Source organism: Castor canadensis, chromosome 6 (genome assembly GCF_047511655.1).
Source record: "Castor canadensis chromosome 6, mCasCan1.hap1v2, whole genome shotgun sequence".
Lineage (NCBI taxonomy): Eukaryota > Metazoa > Chordata > Mammalia > Rodentia > Castoridae > Castor > Castor canadensis.
The window spans coordinates 164,876,750-164,898,171 of NC_133391.1; the positions used below are offsets into that span (position 1 = coordinate 164,876,750).

At 41.9% G+C, this 21,422-nt stretch overlaps 1 protein-coding gene and 1 long non-coding RNA gene across 22 annotated transcripts in view; one reads left to right on the top strand and one right to left on the bottom strand.

Annotated features, from left to right (window-relative positions):
• Positions 1-5,146, bottom strand: part of LOC109682548 (uncharacterized) — a 383,265-nt gene extending 378,119 nt beyond the window's left edge. For 5 of the 21 annotated variants that reach the window (XR_012449239.1, XR_012449226.1, XR_012449230.1 and 2 more), the window contains exon 1: positions 3,552-5,138. This is a non-coding gene — a long non-coding RNA (uncharacterized lncRNA). Of the gene's footprint in view, positions 1-3,551 lie in introns of all 21 variants that reach the window. The other 16 variants (XR_012449242.1, XR_012449222.1, XR_012449231.1 and 13 more) reach the window with 9 other exon arrangements.
• A 2,784-nt stretch (positions 5,147-7,930) lies between these two features.
• The window catches only part of Ankh (ANKH inorganic pyrophosphate transport regulator), a 134,758-nt gene continuing 121,266 nt past the window's right edge, over positions 7,931-21,422 (top strand). Inside the window, exon 1 of the mRNA XM_074077711.1 lies at positions 7,931-8,412. Within this exon, the coding sequence (XP_073933812.1) occupies positions 8,317-8,412 (96 nt within the window). The 5' untranslated portion in view covers positions 7,931-8,316. The remainder of the gene's footprint in view (positions 8,413-21,422) is intronic.

Here is a 21,422-nt window from a genome sequence, read left to right on the forward strand (position 1 = left end):
CGAACCCTAATCCTCCTGATCTCTGCTTCCCAAGTAGCCAGAATTATAGATGTGAGTCACTGACATCCAGCTTGAGAACATCTTACATGATCAAAAGGTCTATATTCCCTTACAGGAAAAAAGTTGAGATTGCCTAAGAACACTGGCTTTCAGACCTCAATGACACATAGAGTGGGTAGACATGAACTTGAGTTGTCTTATATTGGAAAAGGAGAGTATACTTTTGCAGATGTAACTGGAATGGTTCAACCTTGTTAGGCAGCAGTATCTTTGCTTCTGTACATATGGGATAACGTGCATATGTTGCACAGTCAAAGGGCAGCGTGTCATGCGTGACATACCTGTTAAGTTATTTGCTCAGCTACTTCTCTCTAGAGTTCCCAGTAGTCACTGTGGGTAGCATGACTCCAACCCCTGACTCTTCTGATTGAATCTGGGCAGGCATCTAACCTTACCTGACCCACCCTGGGGCCTTTTTGTTGAACTATAGATCTGGGAGCAACAGGGACTTAATAATGCCTAAGCTAAAAAGTTATGACATTTTCTACCCCTGCCTAGACCAGAAATGCAGAGGATGATGATGATGATGATTATAATGAGAGAGAGAGAGAGATTATACAATAGAGAAGAGTCCTAACAATAATTCAGTCACCAGTTCTAGTCCCTTCCTGAGGTCATTTTTCTCTTATGTTAGCTTAGGCTAACATATCAGTTTATTTTCTGTTTCTGTAATGAAACGCCTAAGGCTGGATGATCTGCAAAGAAAAGATATTTATTTTGGTTCATGGTTCTGGTCCAAGACTGAAGGCCCACATCTGGTAATGGCATAGTCTCAAGATGGTATTGAATGTCACATAGTAAGAGACAGGGAGCACACATGTGTCTCCTGGCCTCTCCCTCCTCTTACAAAGCTACCAGAGTTCAGTCATGGAATTTCTACACTGACAACCTCATCTAACTCTAATCACCTCCCAAAGGCCCCACCTATAAACACCAGGTTAAATGAAGCTTCCATTTTCTTAATTCTTCACAATGGAGATTTAACTCCAACACAAGTTTCAGAGAAGACAAACCACATTCAAACTCTCAGATAATTTAATGATTTCTCTTACATGCTACAAAAAGAATCAACGATGACACCTTCTTGTAGGTTGTTTATTAGAAATGAGCATAACTGTAACTGATCTCTCCTCCTGAGTAGCCAGGATTATAGACTTAGCAAATACGCCCAGCTTATTGTTAATTTCTTACTGTGTCTAATTTATAAATTAAACTTGGACTGGAGTTGTGGATCAAGCAGTAGAGTACCTGCTTTGCAAGTGTGAAACCCTGAGTTCAAACCCCAGTTCAACAACCAAAAAATAGCAAAAATATAAATTAAACTTAGGCGTCTGTATGTATGTATAGGAATAATCATAGTGCATACAGGACTTGGTGCTACCTATGTTTCAGGTATCCACTGAGGGTCTCAGAACATTCCCTAGTGGATAGGGAGGATTACTGAATTTCTACAGAGAGTATAGGTCATGTAGTCAGAAGTTCTTTGTACAACCTGTATCAGAACCTGGAATGCCTGTGCAAATGCAGTTCCCAGGGCCCTTCCCTTCTAGCATTTAAATTTCAGTTTCTGGGTGAGGACTGACACCTGCATGTTAAGCATATGTTTAAGAAGGCATGGCATGACAATTAATATTTATTAAGTCATGACTACTAGGATTGGAGTTACAACTTTGCTGCTTATTATTATTATTCTTATTAGACCTTAGACAATTTTTGCATTTACGCTTCTGCTAACATACACGCCCCCCCACACACACACAGTCAAAGTAGGAAATTCAAATAGAATTACTTTGATGATTAAATGAGATTATCAGACTATCTTGTGACCTAAGTGCAAATATTAGTTCTGGCAGCCTTGTAGAATCTTTGGGGTTTTCTGTACAAGTTACCACGTGATCTATGAATAAAGAGGTTTTTGTATTTTTTGTTTGGTTTTGTTTTTGAGACACTGTCCCAAACTCATGTTCCTCTCACCTTAGCTCCCAAGTGCTGGGATTATAGGCACGTGCCATCACACCCTGACCAAGAGTTCGTTTTTTTTTCCAATATGTGTGCCTTTCGTTCCTTTTACATGTCTGATTGCATTGGCTAGGACCTATACTAAGTATTGAATAAGAGTGGTCATTGTTCCCCATCTTAGGGGGATTATGTTTGTTTTTTTCAGTACCATAAAATACCCAGCATATTGTACCATGCCTGATGTACTGCAGGCACTCAAAGGAGGCTAACAGAGTTAACTAACATATGTATTTGTATGTGTGTGTGTGTGTGTGTGTGTGTGTGTGTGTGTGAAAAGACATTGCTTTCATTAACACCTTGTCCAATTAATCAATCTATTTAGTTACAAGTAAAATTTTGAAATTTGTAGGGTGATACTGCATTGCAATCAGGAACATTTTCAAGTGTAAAAATTCTCTACTGCAGTTTAGGAATTTAGGAATAAACTGTGCAATGTGTAGGTGATACTGAATTTTTCACTCATGAGGAATTGGTACCTACTCTAACCAAATTAGTAACCCTATAAAGGAAAACAGATCTGATTGAAATATGATGACAATTCAGAGAACCCTTGCTCGGCTTCCTCTTCTATTGGACAGAAAGTCCAGGTGGTAGGAGAATCTGAGTTCTATATTATCACAATGCTAAAGAGGCCCAGTCAGAGCCAGCAGCCAGTGGCTCATGCCTATAATCCTAGCTACTTGGGAGGCTGAGATAGGGAGGATCACAGTGTAAGGCCAGCCTGAGCAAACAGTTCTTGAGACCCCCATCTCCAAAACAACCAGAGCAAAATGGACTGAAGGTGTGGTTCAAGGGATAGAGCTCCTGCTTTGCAATTGCAAAGTTCTGAGTTCAAACCCCAGTCCCACCAAAAAAAAAAAAAAAAGCCCAGTCAGTATTAACTATGTATGTAATGCAAAAGATAGCACACTTGTCGTCCTGTAGATTAAACATAAAAATCATTATTAAAAACTTATGGAAAACTCAATTCAAACATTTTTTCATGTCCATTATTGTCTTAAAGGAGGGGTGAGAAGCAGGACAGGTATGGTATTTTAAATAGGTCTCACCTAGGGGAATTTAATATTTTGTGGTAGATACCAGATTTATATGCCATATGTTGCCGAAATACAATATGAAAAAAGAAATGATCAAAGTGAGCTAGAGTTATACAGGAAGTCATAACAAAAGTCATAGGATTTCAAAGGAGCTTTTAAAAAATAATAGACCTCGGATAGGAAGAATTAAAATGTAAGTTTTTAAAAATATTTTTAATTATAGGTATTTTATATTATTATGTTCATTAAACTAGAACAAGCCAAAGTCCAAAAAAGAGAAGAAAAAGAAGAATGAAGAGTAGTTTCATTTTGATCTCAATTATATCTCTCTGTTCCTTTCTGTGCATGAAGAACCCGGGAGAGCAAGCCAGGAGACATCACACAGACGCTTGTCTTTTACCTTTCACCAAGTTGAGCAAATCAGCAACAGCTTACCTGGAGAGAGTACTTTACTTCTCAGATTCTGAGGGTCAGTTGGTGATGGTGGTGTGATCTTTGAGTAGCATTGACAGAATCCATCCCCAAACTGGCTTTTGTTTCTTAGGCCACTGTCTAGAGGTAGGAGAGAGTTAATAGTTACCAATTCACAGTGCCATCAGATTACATAATTGACCTGGCAATGGCCTCTCCAAATGTTTTACTGTCTAGCAATTATAGAGAAATAAAAATCTTTAAAAGTACACAAGGCATATAGCTGAGCTTTGATTGAAGCTGTCTAAATCTTTCCCACAGAATAAAAGAGAATGAACAAGAGAAAAACTTGTATGACTTTTTGTGTCTACTATCCATGTTTTCTTTTGATTTAATTTTATTTTTTCAACATGTAAAACATGAACATTTCCGAAGCCAAAATCAGATAAAAAGGTACATTCAGATAAGTCTTTCTTCCATCCCCATTCCACTCTGTTCTTTCTTCCCTCATAAACATTTAATTAATTTGGGGCTTATCCTTCCAGTGTGTCTTTTTGCAAATAAAAGCAAATTCACCTGCACATACACACATCTATATTCACATTTCTTTCCCTTTTTGCCTACAAAGTACCCTACCATCTCACAGTTTGGGAACTTGCTTGTTCACTTAACAAGGTATTCCTCAGATTACTCCATGTCTGTATGAAGAAATCTGCCTCATCTTTTTTACAGAACAGTTTGAAGCAGCTGTGTGATTCCCTTTATAATAGTACTAAAGTCATTAAAAGAGAAAACTGTAACTTAGCAGAATCAAGCTACTTCTAGCCTACCCACTGCAAATTTCAATCTGGGGCTAATTTACCATGCCACTCATCTCCTGCCTTCAAATGCTGGCACGTGGTGGGAATACAAAACCGATTCTGATCATTTGCCCAGGCAAATACAAGTAGGCCCTGGGCTGGAACAATCCAGAGATGGCACAAGGGCACAAGGAAATTTTGCAGTTGGGGGGCAGGAAAAGAAAAACTTCCAGATACTAAGATCTGGGCAGAAATCATGACTCCATAAATAGGTTGGTGAACACAATTAAATGGCTACAATCAGAGATTTCCTCTTACCACATCCCCAATGAGCCATGGAGCAAAATGGCACCAGGCACAGACATGGAACTATAAGGCTTGAATTGCTAGTCTACTTTATTTTGGGGGCTGTGACTCATTTGAAAACCAGACACCCATCTCTGGGATTAAGTCTTCCATCAAAATTCTCTGTTAAATAATTTGTTTATAATAAATATGTGACACAGGATAACTATGGGAGATCAATGTAGATAACCCCCTAAGCTCAAATGTGCACAAATCTTCATGGCACCTGCTTCTAAACCTTGTTCATTGCTACCATTCCGATCTGATGCCATTGAACTCCTCAAGTCAGGGATGTCCAAATTACATAGTCCCAGAACTAGATAATCTTAGGACAATATTGTATTTTGTCCTTTGCAGTAGATGTTCTATGGGGGACAACTTGAACATATACACTTAAGATCAATTCAGAAACAAAGTAAATCAGATGTGTATGTAATTTTTTTCTTTTTACATTAGCTTCTTAAAAAATTGAGATTATAGCAGGGTGTGGTACTTTGTGTCTGTAATCCCAGCACTCAGGAGGCTGAGGTAGGAGGATCAAGGCCAGCCTGGACTAGAAGAAAGAAAAAAATTGGATTAACAATAATTTTAGACAGTAAACTGATATTGTTTGTTTATTAAACTGATCATTTATTAAAACTACTTTTGCCCAAAGTAATTTTTTCTATGCTCAGAAATCAATGCTACCTTGCTCTTCCAATGTGAGGGAGTAGGTTCAAATATTTTTAAAACACTTTTTCCTTTTTAGAGACTTATATATATACTCATTATATTAAACACAGAAAAATATTTAAGGAAAGTAACAATTGCCCTAATTCATACCACCCAGCTACAGCTACTGTTCATGGTTGTGTTTTCTTTCAGTATTTTTCCTATATGTACATATGTGAAGGAGTGCAGAGTCTGTAAGTCTAATAATGATCTTTAACCAAAAGCAACCAAATAGAAGACTTTATAAATAGAACACAAAGCTATACCTTCCCAATAAGAACACCCTCTGACTCTAACTGAAATGACTTTGGGATCTTTTGGCTTCTGGCTAAGTTTCTAAATAGAAAACTTCCTGTTCACAATCATCACTTGTATTCTAAAATTATTTTTTTCAAACATCTACTAATTTTTTGAAGGGGAAATGGGCAAAAACACCCTTTCAAATCTGTTATCTGATTGTGGGTCTTCAACGGGCGAAAATGATTAAATGTCTCATTCACTTCCAAGTTGCCAACGTTCCTTAAAGTCAGCGCTTTAAAATCTCAGAAGTGTTCTTTGCCTTAATCAAAGATGACACTAAATCACTCATTAAAAAGACATTTACAGAATACTCAAACAAGGATGATGACCTTTAATTGATTCACTAGAATTTTCTCAGTATTCCCCCTGAAGACCAAAACTGTGCATTTGTGTGACCAGCAGCAGAGATGTGCAGCCACTGGCCAGAGACCAGTGGGAGCTAACTGGCCTTGATAAGGATGGATCTAGCACCTCACCAATCCATATTCTAGACAAAGGTCAGCGTAATCAGATAGCTGTAAATGAAAGAAGCCTCTGAAAACCTACACTAGCTGAATGAATAAACCAGGAGGCCATATTTGCTTTAGAAAACAACTCTTTCAGCAAATTCCTTTAAACAACCAGTTCCCTTTTTGGGTATTTAAAGAAATAACCAACTACATGGAAATACACCTTTCAGGAACTCACTCCTGAGACCTGTACACAAGTACTTCTGTTTTCCTGGGAAATCTTTTAAATGTTGCTGTTTGACATACTTAACACAATAAACAATTACCAAAGTTTCATCTTAATTATAGGTAATGTAATTTGGGGTTATAAGGAGCAGCAAGGTAAATTAGCTTCCTATTTCTCAAGACCTTGTTCAGGCTGCGTGGAATTTAAAAAGTTATTTAAAAAGGGCAGTCAGACTTTGCGAACATTTAACGCTTTCAATATGGTTGGCCTGCACCCAGGACATTGAGGTCTCACGCTCACCATTAGCACAAGCTTTACAAAGAAAGCTTAATGTGAGGAAAGCAGGTTCATTCCTAAGCATAAAATATTCGTTACTTTTAATAATGAATTACTTCATTATGCTTATTAAATTTAAACAGGATGCGAATGGGTGTACAAAGTATTAAGAGTAACACAGGCTACATAATTTGCCCAGTCCACACAAAATGAAAACACGGGGCCCCTTGTTCACAAATTAAGAATTTCAAGAGGGCAGGAGCAGAGTGTTAAACCAACCACAGGTCCTGCTGAGAGCCAGGCCTGTGAGATTCCCCCAGGTCCCATGCCCATGAAGCCAGCCCTGCAAGAAGGCCCTTTTCATGCACTGATAGCAACCGTCGTCATCCTCGGCTGGGTTGAGGGCTGGATGCAGGCTTTGTCAGTCGATTGAGTTTTAGGTAAGGTTCTCACGCAGCAACTAATTACCCGTAAATCAGTGTGGGCAGAGTATTATAAGACAGAAGTCTTTTTATTTATTTATTTATTTTAAAAAAACAAGGCTTTACCACTTGGCTTTAAAAAAAAGTTCTACACTGTTAGCAAACTGCCTGCTGGAGACAGGTCTGATCGTCCCAGTATCCTAGCCTGGGAACCTATGGGACCGGTCCCTGCTGCCCTCTGTATTTGCACCCCTCCCCCCCAACACACACACCAGGCCCGCAGGTCCCCATCGTCCCGGGAACAAGAGGGATGTTGGTTCGGTTCTAGAAATCCTCTTTCCTCTGTCGCCTGCCCCGCCCGAACCCGAAGCGTGCGGCACCGGAGCCCTAGCTCCCCGGACCTCCCCCCCCTCCCCACCACCCCTGCGCCCGCATCCCAGCTCGCGCGTCGGCGCGCAGTCGCCTTCCCCGGCCCTCCCAGGACAGCGCGGAGGACCCAGGGCCCAGCCGCCGAGGCCGGGCAGAACGGGGCCTGAAGTTGGCCCGAGATCCCCCGCCCCTTGTCATCCCCTCCGCGCGTGGGGTCTCCGCCCCGCTCCTGAGCCGACGAGCGCCGCGCCCCGGGCGGACTGGGACACCGCATCGAGTGCCCCGGCTCCCCACCCTCCACCCCGCGCGCCCGGGGACGCGGCCTGCGCGCGCGCAGCGCCCCCTGTGGCCGCGCCAAGCGCCGGCGGCGGCGGGGGAGGAGGCCGCGGTGCGCCGGACCGCGCCGACCCCCTCCCCACCCTCCCCCCGGGTCGCCGGCGGTGTCCGCGCCTCCGCGCCCGCCCCTGATTTCCTCCGCGCGGCGGCGGCGGCGGCGGCGGCAACGGCGGCGCCTCGTGCGCGCGGTTATTTATTTATTTCCGGGCCCCGGAGCGCTTATAATGGAGCCGCTGTCAGCAGAAGCTTCTACTGCTGTTGCTGCTGCCGCCGCCGCCGCCGGCCCTCCTTTTTTTCCCGGCAGATCTTTGTTGTGTGGGAGGGCAGCAGGGATGGACTTGAGCTTGCGGATCGCTTGCTAGAGCCGCCGCGCTTGGAGAGGGCGCCGCAGCCGCGAGGAGGAGCCGCCACCACCGCCGCCGCCCCGAGGCCCCGCCGCACGCGGCCTCCGTCCGTCAGTCCGTCTGCCCGTCCGCACCCACGCTCGCCCGTCGCCTCCCTGCAGAGTCCTCTCGCGGCGGCAGATGTGTGTGGGGTCAGCCCACGGCGGGGACTATGGTGAAATTCCCGGCGCTCACGCACTACTGGCCCCTGATCCGGTTCCTGGTGCCCCTGGGCATCACCAACATAGCCATCGACTTCGGGGAGCAGGTAAGTCCCGGCCGCGCCCCGCGCCCCGCAGCCGGCGTCCCGCACCCTGCATGTACCACGCTGCGGGCTCTGCCTCGGCCTCAGGCGCAGGGCGCCGGGGATGGAGGCAGAGGAGAGTCACCTGCTCCTCCCTCCCTGGTATCCTGGTGTGCAGCCAGGCAAGGATGACTTTGCCGGCACCCTCCATTCCCAATATTCAGAAGACTTTTCCAGCTCTGGACGTGCAGCAAATGACGAAAGACGGGTGCCATGGAACTTCACCTATACAAGGGTTTTTCATGCACGAGCGGAGTATTATGTAATTTGTGATTATGTAAACCTCGGGTCCAAAACTAAATGTAGTTTCTAGCAGCCTAAGTGCTGGCTTTTTTACTCACCCGTGGTGGGCGGTGGAGGTGATGGTGGTGGGGGGGAGAATTTTCCATACAATGTTTCCAAGTTGGTTTCTCAGGTACTTCTGGTTTTGCATTTTGTTTGTTTTTGTTTTTGTTTTGTAGCCTGAGTAAGGATAGGTGTGTCCCCCTTGTTAGGTGGATCATTGGCTATCTCTACTTTGGGATATCTTTTTTTTTTAATTCCGCCCTCTCTTGGACCACAAAAGAAAGGGCAGCACGTCTGTGCTTGGTGTTGCCTTCTGGTCCTTGGTTCTTTTTCATGCTTTCTCTGTGTGGCGTCATTGCAAATCTAGCGCTTGCAGGCTCTTCGCTGGCCAGAGCTTTGGTACCAGCACTTTGATGGGGAACCGTTTCTGCAGGGCCTCCAGAGGGATGCGGTTGCATTCTCGCATTCTCAGGCCCGGCAGAGAATTTGGGACGCGAGCTTCGTATTTTCAGAATTCTTAGGTAGATCTACTTTTGCAAATTGGCTTGTTTCTTTTCTTTACTGTGCTTCAAAGCACTGGAAGTAAAATGCTATTTGATTCATTCTGAGTTTTTCTTGGAGTTCTGGACAGATGGACACACCAACTGGGCAGGTGTATGGTGAATGATTCATGTGTAAGTAATTTACAAATACTAAGGTGGAAAGGTGACACTGGAGTACAAAGGTGAACACAGCATCTGCTTCACATGCTCCAGGGATGATTAAAAAATGGAAAATTAAAACATCTCATTAGTTTTTAAAGTCTCCAGCTTGTTAACCAAAGGATAGCAAAATCATTTTCAACGTTTCTTAGATGACATGATTGTAACCATCAGATTGTGGTTTCTTTAGAAAATGTGGACAGAACTTTTAGAATGCAAATCCTGCTATGTCAAGATTCCACTGAAAGTTGAGCAGACTTCGTATGTGTGGCCATGTAAAGGAATTTTACTCAACAACACACTTGTGTGTGTGTTGAGGGGGGGGGGGGTTACCAAGACACCCGTTAGTCCATCTCCAGCCTCCTCATCATCTCCATGAGCATCATCTGTTGTGTATAGATTATTTTGTCACTGTATAGGTCAATCAGGGTGGAAGCTGAATGATTATGAAGTATGCTAACAAAACTACCAAAACCTATTATCACATTAAAATTAAAGAACGTGGTACTCATAGCAGTAATTTGAGAAGTTGAGGGTGGGGTTGAATTCTACATTGAAAAAAAGAGGGGGCTGGCAAATGGCTCAAGTGGTAGAGTGCCTTCCTAGCAAGCATGAGGCCCTGAGTTCAAACTCCACTACTACCAAGAAAAAAGAAAAGAAACAATGGAAAAACAAGCTATATGGAATAGAATGGCCTGCTTTTAACAGTAAATGTAAGTACCATAGTGAAATATATTATCGTAGAAACTAAAATAATGTTTTTTGGTTTTGTTTATTTATTTTATTTATTTATTTATTTTGTGGTACTGGGGCTTGAACTCAGGGCCTACACTTTGAGCCACTCCATCAACCAATGTTTTTTTTGTGAAAGGTTTTTTCAAGATAGGGTTCAAACTTCGATCCTCCTGATCTCTGCCTCCTGAGTAGCTAGGACTACAACCATGAGCCACTGGTGCCCAGCTCTAAAATAATGTTTGTAGGACTATGTAGGTATGTAAAACACTTTATGATAATTATAGTACATCTGGGATTATCCTCCTATCTTCCTTATTGCAAATTGAGAATCTAAAGTATTAATTACTTCCCTTCAGTGAGCACCAAATATGTGCTTGTAATATCTTAGTACATGCTATGTCTAAGGGAAGAATGGGAGGTCGAGGCCTGGTAAGTCATTTGCCCAGGTTCAGGTAGGTGGTAAAGTCAGTGGCAGAGCTCAGGTTCAAGACCACACCCACCTTGGTCCTCACCCATTCTGCTGCTTGCTTCCTCTAAGCAAGCGTTTGCAATGAGATTTGCCCAGAATTCTTAGAGAGTTAGAAATAAGTTCTAGCTTTTCAGTTCAGGTCTAAATTTAATCTTAGGTATCATATTTTAAACTTTAAAGTCTCAACAGGTGTAAGCCAGTCATAAAGAGGGCTCCTCGGAAAGGGAAATTGTAACTAAGACGTTCATGTAAGAAAAGCTGAACTACTCAGATAATTCAATGAAAACAGTAGCTTATTGTTGTAAGGCTGGTGTAGCCTGTGGCCAAGGGAAGAGAATAAGAAACAACTGATACCTCACTATTAAGTTATTTAGAAGTCAGCATTTATCATTAGAACAATACAGATTACTAAGGAAGGAAGGAGGGTGCTGGAATATTAACCCATGTACTTTTAAATATCTGCAAATGTCCATTTGATCTCGCCATGTTCAAAGGATGGTTATTTCTTTTGAAAACTAAATTTGATAGTCTGATTTCCTTGAAAGCCAACTTCACCAAACTATACAGAATAAGCTAGAGAACTTTTTAGAAAGGTTTTTAATAGCACTGAAAATTTTAAGGACAACTTTACTGTGAAAACTTTGAATAAGAAAAGAAAATTAAATTGTTCTTAAGAAGAAATATGTTCTGCCTATTTTCAGCCTCATGAGTTAATGTAAGGTTCTTCCCCTCCTTCTCTTCCCCCACCCTGTCTTCTCTCTGAGACAGGGTCTTCCTATGTAGCTCAGGCTGGCATTGAACTCATGATCCTTCTGCCTCAGCCTCCCGAGTGTTGGGATTGCAGGCATGAATCAGCATGCCAGGCAGGTATTTCAAATGGCTATGAAAGAGTCACTGAATTTGGTAGGATCCAATATGACGATTCCAAAACTGAGGTGTTTATCTGTATTAAAGAGTTCTCCATATGAATTATTCCTGGAGTAAGACATGTAGCTAGAAGGCTAAAATGTTTCCTCAGTCCACTCTTTCTAACAAGGAAACTCAGAATTAGGCATTTATCACAAGAGGGTCTCCAATTATTGTCATAAACAGAAAAAAAAAAAGAAAAGCCCAGGAAAAAGAAGTTAATAAATACTCTTTCTGTCTACTGAGTAGAGAAACACACCCTCCTTCCTCCCCAAAACCAACTAACCAAACAAACAAGTTTTCCATTAAGTCAAGAGGTATGGAAATGAACAAGGGCAAATGTAGTGTTTAGCACTAGCCCCTCCTGGAAAGGGACTGTTCATCCAGGGTCATCCAGCCATGGCAGGGACCTCCCCACACAGGGCTTGCCTTGAGTAATGGTCAGAGTGTCGGTGGGACTGAAGTGTAAATCCCAAGCTAAGCTTTCAAGTAACTGTAGAGGAGACTTTTTCCCCTTCCCTTTTCAAAATAATATCTTTTTCCAAATATAAAATTAGCATATACTAATTGTTTACACTTTGTTAAGTACTAAAAAGAATGGGGAAAAAAGTACCTTGTATTCCACTCTAAAGAGAAAATTTCTTTTAACAATTTGGGTGTTTCCTGCCAACCTTTTTTTTCCCCAAAAACATAACATAGTTGAGGAAATTTTGTGTATGTGTGTGTGTGTGTTTATAATGTTCTCCAAAACACTGAAGCATTTTCCCCAAATTATTTAAAAATTTTGTAAGTATGGGGCTGGGATGTAGCTCAGTGGTAGAGCACTTGCTTAGCATGCTGGAGGCCCTGGATTCAGTCCCCCATACTGCAGAAAAACCAAACATGTTGATGATTCTAAATGGCAGGATAATAAGTGACTGAACAAACATGCTGTACCTCCCTGTGCTGTATATTACCCTGTTGTTTAAACACTGAGGTTTCTTGTTTGTATTTTGCAATATGAAGTTTCAGTGAACATCTTTGTGTGATAACTGGATAATGGACCTCCCTGGCTGCTTTGGGCTTTCTGCCTGGCATGCTTGGGTGCCTATCTCAGTTTCTCATTCATGCAGAGAGAAGGAGGGCATGCCTTTCTTGCAGTCCATACTTAGTACACTTGTTCCTCACCTCTCTGCTGATTCCCAATTTGCATCTACATTTAAAATATTTCTCTTCAGATTACTTAGGTAAGCAGGTTGCTTTGAGAGCCACAAAGGTATAACCCTGTGGTTGGGTGGTTTACTCATTTGTTTATTTATTGAGGTGATCTGATGACCACCCTAAATACTGCTTTGTAAGCATGTCTGTCACACAGGCAGACATTTATGTCTGTTTCCTTCTAGAAACAGATGTAAAGAACTTCTTTAAATACCTTTTTTTTTTTTTTTTGGTGGTACTGGGATTTGAAATCAGAACCTACACTGTGAACCACACCACCAGCCCTTTTTTGTGAAGGCTTTTTTCAAGATAGGGGCTTGAGAACTACTTCCTGGGGCTGGCCTCGAACCACGATTTTCCTGATCTCTGCTTCTGAGTAGCTAGGATTACAGGTGTGAGCCACCGGTGCCTGGCTTTTAAATACCATTGTAAAAGTCTATAGTGTAATATCATTTAGGGTCCTGTAGCACGTCAGATGTGACAAGACCAGCTTTACAATAGTGGTAAATAATTTGATTGCCATTCTTTTCATTCTTCCTTGTTTGATTTGGGATAATAAGACATGAGAGGTTGGGATGGGAGAAGGACAGGTCCTAGATGGAGAGTCATTCCTTCAGTGTTCTGTTTGAGCTGGAGTAAATAAGCCTAGTTAAATTCCTGGTTTACCATACCAGAGTGACTTGGGAGATACCTACATTTTTAGAATGGTAAATAAATCAGATAGTTTTTTGTTGTTGTTTTGCAGTACTGGGGTTTGAACTCAGGGCCTACACCTTGAGCCATTCCACCAGTCCTTTTTTTGTGATGAGTTTTTTCAAGATAGGGTCTCGTGATCTATTTGCCTGGGCTGATTAAACCTCAGTCCTCCTGGTTCTGCCTCCAGAGTCACTCGGATTATAGGCATGAGCCACTGGCAGATCAGGTAGTTTTTGAGCACTCATGACTTTACTAGTCACCGTGGGGGTGAATTAAAGAAAACCTTCCTTCTGCAGCATTATCTAGATATGAGCTATGTGTGAGTTTTCTTGAAAACTGAAGCTTATCCTTTTAAGTGAAAAGCACTGAGTTTTCTTCTTTTTTAATATGAAAACAAGTCTTGTTGAATGGCTAATCTATAATGCATATTCCTGTACATTATGAAACAAATACAGTGTGCAAAACATAGTGTAACATTTTTGGAGGCCTGTGAATGTCTATCTTGTGCTGGCAATCGAGGTATCGCCTGACGGGTAACATTCAAAATACTCAATTCCAACCAGTGGAAGCTGACTTTGGCCAGTCCTGAGCCCTGTGTGGAGCCCTATGGGCTTCTTAAGCCCCTTAGATGTGTTGTAGGTTTTTTGTGTGTTTTTCTTTTAAATTTGGTCATTGTTTTTCTATTATCCAGTTGGCACCTGTCAGTTTTTTCTTCTTGCTGTGCAAAGGGCCCACCTAACTATTTTAATAATAATTACAAAAATGCAATAAAAATAGGCAACATGTGTGGAGTTCTGGGTTTTCCATTTTCTGCTTTAGATCTGGTCTTTACCCAGGAAACTAAACTTCTTTAGAATGGCAGGAAAAATGAAGAATGAATAACTTTGAAGGTGTCCTTTGGGAAAAGCATGTGTACTACTTTGTGACATATGTTTTCCTGCATTAATTTTGTTCCTATTCCAGAAATTCTTGGGTCAATGGCAGTGAAGTGACCTTACAACAAGAGAAGGAAGTATTGCTCTATTTGACACAGCCTCTGCCCTCAAATTGCTTAGATCCTAGTTAATGAGCTGGGCGTGGTGGTACATGTTGTAATTTCAGCTGCTTGGGAGGTTGACAGGAGGACCTCAAGGTCAAGCTCAGTCTGGGCTACTCAGTAAGACCCTATCTCAAAATAAAAATTAAAAAGGGGCTGAGGACCTATTTCACTGGTAGACGGCTTGCCCACTATGCACAAGGCCCTAGGTTCAATCCCTAGTACCACAAAACAAACAAACAAACAAACAAAACAAAAACCCACACATGAAATACTTTTGCAGTCAGAGCTGTACAGAGAAGAAGGTCTAATTGGACAGCACCGTGTATTATAACCCACCCTGAGGTGCTTCAGTAATTGCAGCTGAGCAGTAAGGCTGGTGCTAGCAATGAACAGCAAGGTGTTTGGACATACTTCTTATGGAGATGTAGCCCTCTACCCCGTCACTGTAAATGCCACCGTCATCAAAGTGGACCGCTCTGGTCTACAGAGAAGAGGACAGAGTGACAGGATAGGTTAAACTAGCCACAGAAACCCAGGTTTTGTTTCTGTTTGCTTGCTTTTGCTCTTCCTGAGGCTTTGGAATCATTCCGTTCCTAGTCCACCAGCCAGGTAACACTCATCTGATGCCATAAGAACAGATTAATTTTAAATCACAAAAACAACATCTAAGAGTTAACTTAGTCAACTAGAAGGTTTATGGTTTACAGCTTTATACATTTACTTCTTTAAACCAAAAATATTTTTAGAGTCCATCCTGGGAGGGCAAATAACTTGGTCATTTGTCAAAGCAAAGGAGGCATTTGTTCCTTAGATAAAGAGCTACCTAAAAATAGCCTGTACATCTGGTCCAGGAAATGGCACAAGGTCCTTAGATACAGGTTGGCCAACTTTGCTTCTAGGTATGGTTGTACATTTCGCTTTAACTTTATTTATTTACTTTAGCAGTATGTGGTTTTGAACTCAGGACCTCATGCTTGCTAGGCAGATGCTGTACCCATTGATCCACTCTCCCAAACTGTACATTTCGCTTTAAAATGGCTCACAGGTCCTCACTTGTTTTTAGATTTTTGTATGTTTTTGTTTGTTTTGTTTTGTTTGAGACAGTCTCCCTATGTAGCCCGGGATGGCCTGAAACTCCCGTATGGCCCAGGCTGGCCTCAAACGCACACTCTTCCTGCCTCACCCTTCAAATTGCTGGGATTATAGGCATGAACTATGAGGTCTGGCTCTGGTTTTTAGGTTTTTAATAGTGTTTTCACGGGACTGAATTGATTGTTGAGGCTTTTAGTGATTTTTGACACTGTTGGCACTGTGAGAAGATTGCTTTTTTGTACAGAGGTTCCTTTTTGGGGTAAGAATCTGCAGTCTCGCACGGACATGTGGACATGGGCTGACATCACTGCTTCCAGCCTCAGGGCCTAGGAGGGTGCAGTTCCTTATCTTAGAGCATAGGAAGTGCAGGCACCAGTCACAGGTCCCACCCGTGTCTCCATGCCCAGCCCATTGGAGGGTCCTGTTTCCCCTCCTCAGTCCCACTGAGGTAGGACTGCCAGTGAACATCTCTGGCTGAGACTGAGAATGGGAATCCCTGTGTACTGAGTTTCAGATGTGACCTGAGCAGTGCAGCCAAGGCACTTCAGGACAGTTAGCTGGAATTAGGTGGCTGGAAAACAGACTATCTGTCGGTAGGTAAATGAGACTTTTTCTAGGAAGCAAGATGAGGCAAGAAGTAGGAAGGCACAAGTCAGCTTTGTGATTACAGTCTACTGAGAATGAGAGAAGTAAAGGTAGGTTTTATTTTTTAGAGTGACCCAAGGAAGAGTATTTTTGTCTGGAAGCTTTCAGGTTTAGCAGTCTTGTGTGAGCATTTACACTGTAAGAGTTGCTTGCCCCAGGCTGTTGACTTCAACTAAAATTATACCAGGTCTGTATCAGCAAGCTTTTTAGAATCACCATTCTGTTTTTTAAAATGTAACATGAAATCAGGGATGTATTTGAGTCCCTGACTGTCATGTTCTAATTTGCTATTTGGCTTAGGTGTGGCTGTTTGTGTTTCCAAGATTGTTTTTAAGTTGATACGTTTGTGTGCTCTTTAAAGTTGTCTTGTAAGCAATCTGGAGAGCTGTTGACCACTGATCAGGCATTTTAATAGGGGAAAACAGTAGGATGGAGAATCTGAATCAGCAGATTAAAAAAAAACAAAGAAACTGACTTCTGAGTACTTAAGTAATTTGGCAGAAAATTCACCATGGCTAGGTGTGGTCTAAACTTGACATTTATAAAGACAAACTTCATAGAGAATAAAAAAGGGCATGCTTAATAAGCAGGAGGTGACACTCACCGCTTCATGGTTCTAGCCATATTCTGGTGCACAATAACTAGAAAGATCGCCTGCAGCCAGCCTGATAAGGGAGTCAACGTATCACCCTCAACTTCAGACCTCACATCAGGATATCCTCTGTTCCCTCATGACTTTCAAGAGAACTGGTTGTTCCTCTGGGATGGGGGATGGTTTCAGATCAGCATTGCATCACCTGAGAAGACACCTGTCCTGGGGACACACAACAGGTTTTTCGTACCTCATTTCTCATCCCACGCAGAGGCATGACACCACCCCGGGATCACACCTTTTGGATTGTTTCTTCAACCTGGGCAGTACCCTGGCATTGTAAGTAGTTATTCCACCGTGTTTACCAGACTGTCCTAGGCCAACCAGTGTTTCAGCTTCAGCAGTGAATAGAAAGGAACTTGTACTTTACTCCAGGCACAGCAGAGACCCACTGAAGGGCCCTAAGCGGTTGACGGTAGTGAGCATCAGTGGCTCAACTGCAGAATCCCTTGTTTATCTGAAATACTTCTCTACTCTGATGTCTGCTTTCAGATTGGGGCTGGGCAGAATGCTTTTCTTTGCTTTTTTCAAAGTGAAGTATAGTTTACCTACAGTGGAAGGAACAGCTCTTAGTCATACGGGTCATGAGTTTTGACAAATGGCACATGCTACGTGTAATCCACACTCATCAGGAGGTGAAACATTTCCATCAGCCTAGAAAGTTCTCTGGTGTCCCTTTACTGACTTCTCAGCTATTCTCATTTCTGTGTCAGTCTTTGTAACTGCTTGTAAAAAATGACACACTTACATTCAGCCCTTGAATAAGCTGGATTTGGGGCCAGTCGCTGTTATTACCTTGTATAGCACCGTTCTTCTCCCCTATTTCAAAGTATAGCTCAATGTTCAGTATTTTAGTGACATTTAGATGGGTGAAGAGTTTGACTTTGTGTATAAAATACCTTTCAATTTGTACCATTTGGTGTTTTAATTCTTCGAATGATGTATATCTTAAAATTATATGCACTGCTGATCATTTTGATGTTCAAGTTAAACATCAAAATATTAAACATTGAAATGTGTTCTAAAAAACTAATAAAACAAAATATGGTGTAAACATATAGAATGGACTATTATTCATGTTTGAGAAGGAATGAAATTATGATGTATGTTACATCATCGGTGCATCCTGAAGACATTATGCTAAATGAAATAAGCATAAAACTTGAGTAATTCCACTTATATGGGTTACCTACAATGGTCACATTTATAGGGCTAGATGGTAGAATAGTGGTTACCAGGGGAGAGGAGCATAGGGAATTGTTTGGTGGGTACAGTGCAGAGGTTCAGTTTGAGATGTTAAAAAGTTCTGGATGGATGGTGGTGATGGTTGTATAACTGCCAATGTGTTTGATGCCATTGAACTGTATACTTAAAATCATTAAAAAGATCAACTTTATGTCATGCATATTTTCTCAACATTAAAATTTTAAATTAACATCACAAACTACTGGGAGAATCTGTGGTTTTGAAGATTTCCATTAAAAATCAAATACATTTATAACTTTTATTCTACTTATAGATACAATTCATTTTCATTATAAGAAGGAAAAAGACTGAGGGTGTGGCTCAGGTGGCAGAGCACCTGCCTAGCAAGCTTGAGGCTTCATTTCAATTCTCAGTACAACAAAAAAAAAAAAAAAAGAAGGAAAATGTAGTTATCATCAAAAAAGAAAATAAGAGTCTTATGCAAGCCACATAGAGATCTGTATCTTATTTCAGTGCCTATCATTCCCACCTGTTTCTATGCATATACCTAACACAGTTGTAACCTTTTTCTGCTTTGTGTGATAGGCAATTTTCCTTGATTTAAATATTCATTTGAAATGTGATGATTGATGCTTCTAGCTTTCAGTCATATTTATGTACCATCATTTATTTAGCCAGACCTCTGACTAGATGTTCAGGCTGTTTTTGTTTCATTCGTTTTATACATAACATTAAGAAAGCTTTTTATGCAGAAATATTTGTACAGGTCTGATTATTTCTTTGGATTAAAATCTAGAAGTTCTGATTGCATGTGTGCACCTTTCTGAAGCTTGTGCTGCTGTAGAAAGTTGCTCCTATCTGCCTTGGAGACACTGAGTTCGGATTTGCCCCTGTTCCTGGTACAGTGGCTGTTCCTGGTACAGGAGCTATTTTATGGCCTTGACATGTTGAGATCAACATCTTAGTTCCCCAGTTACACACTCTTGAGCTCCTTCACGTAATTTCCTTAATTAAAAGCACTTTTTAAAAAAATGCTGAGCAGTCAATTAAGTGTATCATAATATAATACTTTAAAACTGTTTCTGGACTTTCCTTCTTTTTAGTAAGTGCACTTTGGATCAAGTATGTACTGCTGTCAGGCCAGGTGTAAGTGCAGGAGAGCAGGGATTATGTTTATTTTATTTGCCTGTGTCTTGGGAAGATACTAGTTCCTGCAGTGTTTGAGGCAGAGAAAAGTACCCTGAGAGAGGAGAAACATACAGCCCTTCCTATGAGCCAGGCCCTGCCCTAGGTACAGGGCTTGCTCCATGGGCAGTCACCTTCCCACCTCGAAGAGGAATGAAGGACTAGCTGGGGCCTGTGGAGCCAGGCTCACCTGACTGATGGCTCATTCTTAGTCTTCTAGGCAGATGTTTGGTGGTGTTGGTAGTTTTGCAGAGAAATGCAGGGCTACTAATGAGGAATTGGGGAGGGGGGAGTGTTTTTTCTTCCAGCCATGCTGACCATGGTTTCTTCCACTTGCCTTGACCTTGCCACTTAGAGTGCACCTTGGCAAAAAAAAAACAAAGTGAGGAGGGAGAGGAAAAGGATTCCTGATAATGCAGATGTCAGTTTTGTTCCTGTGGCTTCTTGTTCTCTACTCCCCAACAGCAGTGGCACAAGCTGGTAAGAGTATGGTGCATAGAAAGAAAACAAACTCCTGGTGGTCGGGACCTCTGTCTGGATTTGACCTCTGAGGTCTCTATACACACGGGCTTTGTGACCTCGAGCCATGAACCTGACCTCTGTGGGTTTCAGCTTTCCCATCTGTGAAATGGTGGGAATAAAAAGTTGATAACCTGCTTTTTTGGAGTGTAGAATAAATATATGCAAAAGTACTTTGACAAGTGTGGAGTGTGGCACGTGTGGAAAGTAATATTACTAAGACTTTGAACCAAGTATTCTGTTGCTACATCTGTTTTATCTTTACACATTTTGAACTGACTTTGCTTTGTATTCCTTCAGTAATTTGCATTACAGGGATTTCTTAAACTAGAGCCAGCTGGGTTAGGGGCAAGTGTAAGCATGCAAATGACAGATGCTTGGAACCTTTGGATTTACAGCGTGTTTTTCCACTTTAGGGAGGAGACATTTAAGGCTGGATTTTTCTCGGTAGTTTTTTTTTTTTTTTAATTAAATTACTAGGATTTAAGTAACCTGCTTTTTAAAATGGCAAGTTAAATTTAATTTTCTTTTCATTATAGGTTACTGTTTGACACAGGGTTGGTGGTAGGGTGGCTACCATATACCATCAACTCCTTCTATAATCTAGACATACAAATGGGACTAAGACTTTTCCAGTTTTGTCAACAATTATGACAGTAATGCAAAAAAGTGCTTTGATACAACATATGGTGGCTTCTAACTTTCTTCCTCAGGCATTTTAAGTGTTTTCACTATTAAAGAATAAGGAATAGGAAGCACAGAGCGCAAGAATGCATTCATGAGCTTATTAACTCAACAAGTGTTTCTTGAAGACCCATGATGTCCCACGAACAATGCTGGTCACTGAAGATAATCAGAAAACTCAGTGTGGTGGTGTATGCCTATAGTCTCAGCACTTGGTAGGCTGGGACATGGAGATCACTTGAGCCCAGGAGTTTGAAGCCAGCCTCAGCAGCATAGGCTCTGGTCTCCAACATAACTAGAGTCGAGCCAGGTTTAGTGGCCCACATCTGTAATCCTAGCTACTTTGGGAGGTGGAGATCAGGAGGATTGCAGTTCAAGGTTAGGCTAGGCAAAAAAGTTCACAAGACCCAGTCTCAATCAATAAAAGAGGGTGTGGTGGTGTGTACCTATCATCTCGTGTGGGAAATATTAATAGGAGGATTGGCCTGGGCATAAATATGAGAGAGTCTGTTTGAAAAATACCTAAAGCAAAAAAAAAAAAAAGGTGGGGGGTGCTGGGGGTGTGGCTCAAGTGGTAGAGCACCTGCCTAGCAAGCACAAAGCCCTGAGTTCAAACCCCAGTACCATTAAAGAAAAGAAAAGAAAGCAAGAGAGAAAAGAAAGGCAAAAAGTTGTGAAAAGGATTGATTGGAGCTGTTCTTGTGTTCAAGTGAGTCATTTAGTAAGGCAAATAGAGCAGCAGGCACTTATCAAATAATGGGATCTGGGATGAGAGAGGCAGGACAGGGGTCTTGTTCTGTAATCCTATGGGAGGAGCCCTTAACCCATCCTAAGAGTCAGAGACATGTTCTGTTCAAGGTGAGGCCTGAAGGGAATAGTGTGTACCCCTCCTGGAAGGAAAGAGAGTGCCATCTGAGGAATGAGAAGTGCTTAGTGTGCAGGAAACAGGACCAGGAGAGTGGC